This window comes from Mus pahari, chromosome 7, assembly GCF_900095145.1.
Source record: "Mus pahari chromosome 7, PAHARI_EIJ_v1.1, whole genome shotgun sequence".
Lineage (NCBI taxonomy): Eukaryota > Metazoa > Chordata > Mammalia > Rodentia > Muridae > Mus > Mus pahari.
The window spans coordinates 96,696,898-96,707,794 of record NC_034596.1 but is presented as its reverse complement, the minus strand read 5'-3'; the positions used below and the strand labels follow the sequence as shown (position 1 = coordinate 96,707,794).

Below are 10,897 nucleotides of genomic sequence, written 5' to 3'. Positions count from 1 at the left end.
GAGGCAGGCGGATTTCTGAGTTTGAGGCCAGCCTGGTCTACACAGAAAAACCCTGTCTCAAAAACAAAACAAAACAAAACAAAGATTTAAAAAAAAAAAAAAAAGGACTAAGTTTCTAAGCACTACTGCCAGTGTCAAAGAAACCCTAACAAAGATCAACCAAACAAAATGCTTCAATGTCCACAAGGTATTAATAGACAATAAAAACTTTACACTATCTGGTGCTGGCAAGAGCCACCATTCCTTTGCCTTTGGCTCTGAGAAAGGAAGTGGCTTCTACACCTCTGAGGATGCTGGCTCCTAGGTGAGTGCATCTAGCTCCACCCACTGCACCCATCTGACTGCTTACTCCTTTCCCCTGGATGCATCAGGACACCCGGCTCATGTACCTAGAAATATGATTCCTGTCTCTGTCTCTCCTTGGCAAACTCCCTCTCAGTGTTTTCCCATCCTAGTAAATAACGACTCCACCCTTGCATCCATCCACTCAGGCCAAATCTTCCACTCTTTTCTTTCAAGCTTTATATCTAATCTGTCAGTAAGTTCTGTAAGCTCACTTTTCAAGTGAATTCTCACGTTCCTCCGTCCCCCACTAACCCCACCCTGATCAAAACTACCATCCCTTACATGGGCTCATGCAAAGGCACTCTGGACTCTCTGCCTCTACTCTTAGCTCTCTGAGATTTCTGGGGTTTTGTTTGTTTTGTTCATGGTATTTGGGGAAAAACCCAGGGTGCTTACATGTTAGCAAATGCTGCACCACTGAACCACACCAGCAGAGCAAGTCTAAGTCACCCAGAGCCATCCCGACACAGTGCAATCAGAGCCTGCCTGTTTAACGTCCCTGTGCAGGCATGCAGCTTCCTCCTCTCTGCATCCATCTCACACTACCCTCAACCTCTGACTAACTGAACACTGTTCTTCCAGACCTCCTCAGAGTTCACTTTCTTATCATACTCTCTGGAACTTTCATAATCTGTCTCTTCTCAACTTGATTTTTCATTGGACAGTCCACTTAAATTACAACTGATCTCCAAACCTGGCATTCTCTAATTTTTTTATTTTTAAATTAATGTTAAAGTCAAAGACCTGAGATATTTGCTCCATGATTTTGTACAAGCTTTATGAGGTTCTAAAGTTAAACATGCTGATGTGTTGATATTGGTGCTGACATACTCTTTTTGAATATGCATCTTAATAATCTACAGACTTTTCTATCATAATTAAAGCATATGGACAAATATGCAAATTAATAAAGACTTCAATACTAACGGCCATTTACTAAGGGGTCATGAAAACACATTTCCTTTAACTGTCCTGAAATTTCTATGCTACTGAATTCCTGCCTTGTCTTTGTCTTGTCAAGTATCTTATTCCAACGTGCTCCCCAACCTCAGGCCCTCTTTCTCCAAGTCTAACCTCGTGAAATATTACTCCAATACACATATTTCTGATGATTTTACTAATGGCACAGAACCCAGGTCTCACACTGGGAGAAGAAGGACTAGAGAAAGTTTCTTTTCAATAAAAACAGTCTTTCTGTAATTTTTCAAGATGTTTTTGGCACCATGTCCTTTCTAGGATTACCTTCACCACTGTCGACTCCAGACATGTTAATGGCAGATCCACTGTTGGGCCCAGAGGAGGCAGAATGCACCTGCTGCTCAAGGCGCTCCAGCTGGAAGACCAGGGAGTTCTTTTCTGTGCTGAGGCTCTCCAGCATGGTCTGCTTCTGGATGAGTGTTTCCCTTAGCTGATGGGGTCGGCTTTCTAGCTCCGACTGGCTGCTGCTGCTTAAAGTTTTGTTGGTAAGCTGAAGAGTAAGTTCACTAAATCAGTACACAGGCTCTAAGGTGGATGGTATAGAAAGGTCATGAATTGGGTCCTTGAATCTCTATAATGATTGTTTCACTGGCTAGAAGTGATTCTTAAACCAAATCAGTAGGCCACACACCAGCAGGGAGGGAATGTAATAGAAGGGATATTTCCTGAAAGCCATATAATACACTGTATATAAGTGTTACTGTTACCGTGTATTAACTTCTTTGTTGCTGCTGTTATGAAATGGTCTCCTTTTGTAGCTTTAAGCTCACTACATAACTCACGCTGGCCTCCAATTTATGACTCTCCTGCCTCAGCTTCGTGAGTGCAGAGGTTATAGGCAGGTGCCTATCAAGCTTGGCTTCTGTTCTGGTTTTGTATCATGAATACATGTGATTATGAAGACATACTGTAAACCGTATTCTTACTAGTTCAACAGTGTGTCTGTGAAGTGTAGCCCCATGAAGACCGTGCTCTATGACCCCCTAGCCATGTGGCTCAGACAGAACACAACATTCCCATCATTATACACAAGCCACTTTCAATTCTAGCACCAGAGTTTGCTTTTGCCTGTTCCTGAGTTTCCTGTGAGTAGAACTTTCCTAGAAGAATAACACATTACTCTATAGATTTTTTTTTTTAAATCATCTACCGTTGAGTTTTTTTGTTTGTTTGGTAGACTTTTTTTTTTTTTAGATTTATTTATTAATTTATTATTATATCTAAGTACACTGTAGCTGTCTTCAGATACACCAGAAGAGGGCATCAGATCTTATTACGGATGGTTGTGAGCCACTATGTGGTTGCTGGAATTTGAACTCAGGACCTTCAGAAGAGCAGTCGGTGCTCTTAACCACTGAGCCATCTCTCCAGCCCTACTCTATAGATTTTATCTTTTTGTTTTTATTTTATGATTTCATGTGTATGAGTGTTCTGTCTACATGTTTATCTGTACAACATACTCATGCTTAGTGCTCATGGAGGTCAGTAGAGGGCTTCCTGGAACCAGAGTTACAGATAAATGGGAGCCAGCACGTGGATGCTGGGACTCAAGCACCCTAGGTCTGGATGATTAGCCAGGACTTTTAATTACTGAGCTCTCTCTCCAGCTCCTGTATATACCGGTTCACAACTGGTTTATTCATTCACCCCTAGGAACACCTGGTTTATTTCCAGTTTGGACTGTTCATGAATAAATGCAGAACTCAAAGTGTTTTTGTGGGATACACATGGAGTCCCAGGGACAATGGATAATAACCTTACAAGAAACAGCCTGCAAGAAGTGGTGGTGCATGACTGTAAGCCTAGAACTTGGAGGCCAAGGCAGAAGGATTATAGTCCATTCAAGGTCACCCAGGACTAAACAGCAAGACCTTGTCTCAAAAACAAACAAACAAACAAACAAAATACAATAAAAAAAGATGAAGGGAGAGCCAGTTTCCCCAGTGCTGTGCAGTAATCCACAAAACAGGCTTCTTACCCCAAAGCTGAGCCACTGTCTTGGGAGTGGAGTGGGACCCATCCTGATAACCCTGTGACCCTGAGCACTCGCTCACAAGCTCGTCTGACCCTTTGGGGAAGGTCTATTCAAGCCTTCTGTCCACTAACAACAATGGTATGGCAGCTTCCTGTCAACAGGAATTCTTAAACTGGTTATTTGCTTTCCAGAGCTGGTCATGTATGACATGTCTAAGGCAGCACCGGGAGGGCAGAGGAAGTGTTGGGCGCCTCCTCTTAAGTCTGTGACTGTCCTACTTTCACGTTTGCACTGCCTTTTGGTAAGCAGAAATTTAAATTTTGATGAATTCAGTTTATAGTTTTTTCTATGACTAGGCCTTTTGTGTCTCCTCTAAGAAATCTTTCTTCTAAACTGCATAAACGGGATCTGACACTTTCTTTCTAGTCCTTATAAGCTTAGGCCTAGCCTCATCAAAAACAATCTTTGAGGCTGGTCATGGTGGTACATGCCTTTAATCCCAGTATACAAGAGGCAGAGGCAGGTAGATCTCAGTGAGTTTGAGACCAGCCTAATCTACACAATGAGTTCCATACCAACTAGGACTGGAAAATGAGACACTGTCTCAAGAAATAAAAAAAAAAAGTAAACTTTATAAAAGGGACAATGATTTTTTTTAATTGTTCCTTATAATAGTCTTGAAAGAATGAAAACAATACATAGGTACATATATATTTTTGGGGGGTGGGGGTGGAGACAAGGGTTTCTCTGTGTAGCTCTGGCTGTCCTGGAACTCACTCTGTAGACCAGGCTGGCCTGGAACTCAGAAATCTGCCTGCCTCTGCCTCCCAAGTGCTGGGACAAAGGCGTGCGCCACCACTGCCCGGCTTATTTTATATTTTAAGAAATAAAAGTGTAGTGACTTTATAGATGTCCTACTAATTGATATTGTGAAGATCACCCAGTAGATTTTTGATAGGAAAAAGAAACCATGAATGTGATAATCAGCATGAACATACTAGGGTAAGAAACCATAAATTTTGGAGATAAATCTAACCTTACATGAAGTAGCTACAAGACACTTCCACAAAAGGAAGCCATGGTGTATATAAATGAAGATTCAAGTAGTGCAAGATGAAACATCTATAGCAGCCCCAAACTTCACAATAAATTCTGAAGGATATGGAAAGAGAAGGCCTTTCTGAAGCAACTTTCCCCATTCCTACCTGATTCCTCAGTTTTTGAATTTCTTCCTCTCGATCTTTCATGCTGCTTTGCAGTGTGTTCTTTGTTCTATGCAGATCTTCCTCCATGTAACGGAATTCCTAGTGTGAGGAGTGAACAAATCACCTGAGTGTGCTCTATGCCATCTCCACAGCCCGAACCCACAAGACTCATACCGAGGACTCAGTTCATATCACAACCACACTGCATGGACCCCATGGATGTGCATGGGTTTGATGGAAAGTCAATTCTTCAGCATGATGCTGTAACCATTGCTACTAGGAGAAATCATTAGAAAACACAAAATATTCTTACCTTACAGCAATGAGGAAGAATGGGACATCATTTATGAATGTAAAATTTATTATAGAATAGTATTATTACTGATTATGAAAACTGAAGAAATTTGCTATCTATAATAAAGATAGATGCTGTTAGTAATATAATGTTCATAAATAATTTTTTAAAAATATAAAGGGCTCTGTGGTTACAAGCCTGACAGTCTGGTAAAGGTTTACCAGAAGGGTTAACAGATTTCTTCCATGTTCTCGGTCTGTAACAGTTCAAGGCTGAAATTACTCAATATGGTACACATTTAGTCCTAAAATTAAATACTTAATCTCTGATAAGTAAGTAGCCTACAGCTACAGTCAGCTCATGTTCCTCTACTTCATAATTTTAAAAATGGCATCTGATCCTCTAACTCATAATTTTAAAAATGGCATTTGAGAAAGGCTATAGGAAAACAGCTCCCATAATAAAATATTATCCTCTATCAATCACATTAAACTGCTGCCCTTTGATACATTGCAGCTCCTTGAATTAACTGCAATGCAATTCTGAAAGGACAGCTAATCTTACAATTACATTAACTAAAGCAGCCTGTGATACACATGCCTTGAAGGTCTCTGCTTGGTTTTTCTCTTAACACTTACAAAATAATTTAAAATACAGTTTCCATAAAAAATCCTAATGAAAAACCCATTTAAAGAATTTAAATATACTTAAAAAGATAAAATACACAAAATTAGAAATGTTATGGGTGATACACTAAGAATCACAAGAATAATTTTCTATAAATTGAATGGTACCGACGTTTTACTGTATGAAATAAGACAGCAAGAGCTAACAGTAGCAGTAGTTATTACCATGTCATTTTACATGGTAACAGTCGGTAGCTATACGGTGAGAGGTAGCATCTTACTCTGAAAATGTGGCTACAACATGTTTAACCTCAACTGCTTCAATACAGCAACCAATATATAGAATATACATACATAGAAACTACAATATACTGATGTAAAATAATTTGGCTTGGGGAACTAACAGCAAGCAGCTAATATGACACCAAAAGTGTTCTGAGCAGGGGAAGTGGATGTAATGAGCAGTTTTGTGTTTTTTACATACCCTAACAGACAGACAGACATATGAAGTGGAAAGAATTTTGGAGCTGAGCAGTGGTGGCGCACGCCTTTAATCCCAGCACTTGGGAGGCAGAGGCAGGTGGATTTCTGAGTTTGAGTTCGAGGCCAGCCTGGTCTACAGAGTGAGTTCCAGGACAGCCAGGGCTACACAGAGAAACCCTGTCTCACCCCCCCCCCCAAAAAAAAAAGAATTCTGGCCTCTGAGCTGATGACACTGGTCTTTACTCTCCACTAGTTTTATAGTATTGGACAGTTATAACACCTTCTGTGCCCAATTTTCCATCTGTTAATACAAAACAGCAACACAATCATGAGCTAAAGGGATGGATTGGCAGTTAAGAATGTGTTATGTAAACTTATGAGGACTAGAGTTCAGCTCCCATTTAACAAGGCAGTGTCCTGTAACCCCAACTCTGAGTGGATGAAGGCAGAGTCAGGAGGATAACAAGGGTTTGCTGGTTCTAGCTAAGCCGAGACAACAGAGGAATGAGTAGAAAGTGACAGAGGGCTGGGCAGTAGTGGCACAAACCTTTAATCCCAGCACTCAGGAGGCAGAGGGAGGTGGATCTCTGAATTCCAGGCCAGCCTGATCTACAGAGTGAGTTCCAGGATAGTCAGAGCTACATAAAGAAATCAAAATAACCAAAACAAAAAACAAACAAACAAACAAACAAAAACAAAAAAGAAGGGGGGCTGGTGAGATGGCTCAGTAATTAAGAGCACTGGCTGTTCTTCTAGAGGTTCTGAGTTCAATTCCTAGCAACCACATGGTGGCCCACTTCCATCTCTAAGGGGATCTGATGCTCTCTTCTGGCATGTAGGTGTACATGCAGCAGAACATGTATATATTAAAATAAATTCTTTTAAAAAAAAGTGATAGAGGAGGATACCTGATATCTAGCATATGAACATGCACAGGCACCTGCACCAGCACATATATTCTCACACACAAGCCTCACAAATAAATAAACCTTAAAAAAAACCAAACAAACAAATCCCAGCACTTGGGAGGCAGGCCCGCAACAGCCAGGTGGGTATCTATGAGTTTGAAGCCAGCCTGGTCTACAGAGTTCAGAGAAAGCCAGTACTACATAGAGAGACCCTATCTTAAAAAACAAACAAGAGGGGTGCATGCCTTTAATCCATGCCCTGCCTCCCCCCCCAAAAAAAAAAAGTGAGAGAGAGAAAAAGCACTTCCATGAAGTCTGACAACCTGAGTTCAAAACCCAGAACCCATGTAAACATGGAGAGAGAGAACCAACAACACGAAGTTGTCCTTTTGACTTCTACAAGCAAGCACTGGCACGTATGTGGTAACATGCATGTGCCTATACTCAATATCATACATACAAACAATAATGATAAACATTAAAAAAAAAACAAAACAAGCAAGCAAACAAAGCCTCAAACCAGAGAGGGTGGGATGGAAAGGCAAGTGGAACCTGCGAGCTCCCACCTAACACTAATTCTCTGAGCCCATGTTACAAGCTTTCTTGGGAGGTGCCCTCTCCTTACCTGCTTCATTCGGTCCAGCTCCGTCTCCAGCTCTTGCTTAGATGTCCTCTGCTTAGCTATCTGGTCTTGCAGATCCTGTAATTGTTCTCGTGCTGATACAGCTTCACTCACCTGCTGAGCCTCCATGTCCTAAGAAGAACCATACCGGTAAAAGCAAAAACCAAAGGGTTCTGTCAACATATACTGAACCAGCATCACATCCTGTGGACTGGGCTCAGCAGTTCCCAGAGGGATAGGGGATCACAGGAATTAAATCAGGTACTTTTACTATGTGGTTTGGCTAGCAGTGAGTGAATGATCACGATGCCCCAGCTGCCTGGCCCACAACCCGCCTAGCCTTATGATTGAGCAGTAGTTTGCTAGGTGATTCATGCTTCTATTGAAAAGTTAACACTTTCAAAGAACAATACCAAAAGCAACTTCACTACAGTAGTTCTGTTGCTATAGGCTGGAGCATGTCCACCACCCATTAGCATACAGAGAGAATATCTATTCTGACATCACCAAGGTTAGCATGTGAGCTGCTTCTATCTGTCCAATTTCATACCTTCCCATATTTCTTAATCAAACTTTTTCAAACTCACAAGCAAGCTACAAGTAGTGGTGCATGCCTTTAATCCCAAAAGCTGGAGAGGCAGAAGTAGGTGAACCTGTGAGTTCAAGGTCAGTCTGGTCTAAAGATCAAGTTCCAGGACAGTCAAGACTACACAGAGAAACCCTGTCTCAAGAAATGAAAGCAAACAAACAAATCTTCCAAGTACAAAGACTAGAGGGGCTGGTGAGATGGCTCAGTGGGTAAGAGCACCTGACTGCTCTTCCGAAGGTCCAGAGTTCAAATCCCAGCAACCCACATGGTGGCTTACAACCATCCTTAACAAGATCTGACGCCCTCTTCTGGAGTGTCTGAAGACAGCTACAGTGTACTTACATATAATAAATAAATAAATCTTTAAAAAAAAAAAAAAAAAAAAAAAAAAAAAAAAAAAAAAACAAAGACTAGAGCTCCAGGTTCCTGCATTTCCCCACACAGGTTAACCACTAGCTCATGCAGCAGGAGGAGATGAGACATTGTCTGCATCTCATCCTTTGAAGCATTGAGACCATAACACAATCCTCCAAACTCACACACTTTTGTGAACTCAAAGAAAAAAAAAAACAATTCTTTCTTCCCAGCTTTGGAGGTCATGGGGTAGCAAATCAAACGTTGCCAACAACTCAGGTCAACTCTTCAGTGACAGAGAGAACCCCCAGTGGCAAGAGCAAGTGTTTGGAGCTGGGCTCCAGTCCTCCATCTAGCACTTCAGCAGCCTTTTCTCTTCTCTGTACCTAAATTTCTTCAAAGATAAAAAGAGAATAACACCTCCCACTCAGTGCTACAAATACGAAAATGTTAGGACGGGTGTCTAGTGTGTGGCATTAAGTGCTCAGTAAATTTAACATAATGATTACAAAGAAGCTTTTTAACATTTGATATGCATATCTATTTTTAATTAAAAGATTATTATTATTATTATTATTATTATTATTATTATTATTATTACTATCATTAATTTTGGTTTTTCGAGACAGGGTTTCTCTGTATAGCCCTAGGTGTCCTGGAACTCACTTTGTAGACCAGGCTCGCCTCGAACTCAGAAATCCACCTGCCTCTGCCTCCCGAGTGCTGGGATTAAAGGCGTGCGCCACCATGCCCGGCTTAAAGGATTATTATAATGGTGTCTATGAATGACGAAGGGCATGCCTGCCACTGTGTGTATATGTAGGTAAGAGGACGATGTGAAGTCAGCTCTTCCCTTCTACCCTTATGTAGGTTCTGGGGACTGAGCTCTGGTTGTCAGGCTTGCACAGCAAGCGGCTTTATCTGCTGAGCCAGCTTCCCAGCTCCACTAACAGCTTCTTGTTTTTTGTTTTTTTCTTCTCCTTTTTCTTTTCTTCACTAACAGCTTCTTTATTTTACAAGTTGTAATGCTTTTTATAGATCTAATACAGATTTTATAAACTTCTTCAGCAGGGGTAAGAAAAATGGGTCATTGTCATTCATGATGCTGGGATGAAATAGTACAAGTTGTTCTTATGCTTTCTACCCAAAAAGGATTGATAATGAGTAAAGTTATTAGCATCTATACAATTTCTAATTTGACATGACTAAATTCTTTGAAATTCATATATATTTACAAAGTTTAAATGATTCTACTTAGGAGAAAAAAAAGACTACAAAGTTCATTACCCTGCATTTAATCTATCACCAGAGACTACCCTATGATCAAAGATCCCCTATTTACGTGGAATAAATGGCCTAACTTATTGTTTTGTGCTAGGGGAATTGGACTGAGGGCTCCCAAATGCTAGGCAAGCAAGCTATTACTGAGTCACATCCCCAGATGGTTACTTTTAGATTAAACACACACTTATACACAAACTACAATTATAAGACCATGCATAAAACTGTAATTAGTTTCTGAACCCATGCTAATACAAGGAAACATTTCAGTTTTATAGAAAAACCCGGAGCTGGTGAGATGGTTCAGCGGGTAAGAGCACTGAGTGCTCTTCTGAAGGTCCTGAGTTCAAATCCCAGCAACCATATGGTGGCTCACAACCACCCGTAATGAGGTCTGACGCCCTCTTCTGGCATGTCTGAAAACAGTTACAGTGTATTTAAGTATAATAATAAATAAACCTACAGAAAAGCCCCAACTAATTTACTTTTAAGTAGCAGAATTTAAGATCTAAACATTTAAAGATCCTTGTCAGTTTCCTGGTGCAACTTTAGTCTTAAGTATATAGCAGCATACGGTTTATATTTCACAAGTATTTGTCACCTCTTGGAGCTAGTCAACAGACAAACCTACTCCGGTAGACATATTTCTACAAAGTAATTAATATTCTAGCAGAATGAAACACATTGTTTCAATAATTCTATCTCCCCCTAAAATACAGAATCATAACCTGATTTCAAACTGATGTAGCTGAGGGAAATGGTTGTCTGGGATGCTAACAATGACTGTTACCTGTAGCTCAGATCTCAGCTGATGTATCTGGCCCATCAGCTTCTGGGTCTCCTCCTTCTGCATCTCCTTCTCATGCCGAAGTTCTTCTAGTTCCATGCTGCTAGCAGTACTGCTATCTAGGCCTTCAAAACTTGAGCCTTCCTTTAAGCTGTTGATCAGTTTTTCTTTAGACTGTTGTGAAACAGAGCATAATTAAGCAAAGATGATATCAGCTTATTTTTTTTTAGATTTATTTACTATACCTGTTTAAGTATTTTGCCTATAAGCATGTCTCTGTACTATATGAAGGCCTGGTTACCACAGAGGTCAGAAGAGGGCATCAAATCTTCAAGAACTAGCCGGGCGTGGTGGCGCACGCCTTTAATCCCAGCACTTGGGAGGCAGAGACAGGCAGATTTCTGAGTTCGAGGCCAGCCTGGTCTACAGAGTGAGTTCCAGGACAGCCT

General features: G+C 40.8%; 1 protein-coding gene across 1 annotated transcript in view; it reads right to left on the bottom strand.

The window, feature by feature from the left end:
• The window catches only part of Golga5 (golgin A5), a 32,213-nt gene that overhangs the window by 5,692 nt on the left and 15,624 nt on the right, over positions 1-10,897 (bottom strand). Inside the window, 4 exon segments of the mRNA XM_029540548.1 lie at positions 1,588-1,813; positions 4,504-4,602; positions 7,441-7,569; positions 10,452-10,622. Coding sequence (XP_029396408.1) covers positions 1,588-1,813; positions 4,504-4,602; positions 7,441-7,569; positions 10,452-10,622 — 625 coding nt within the window.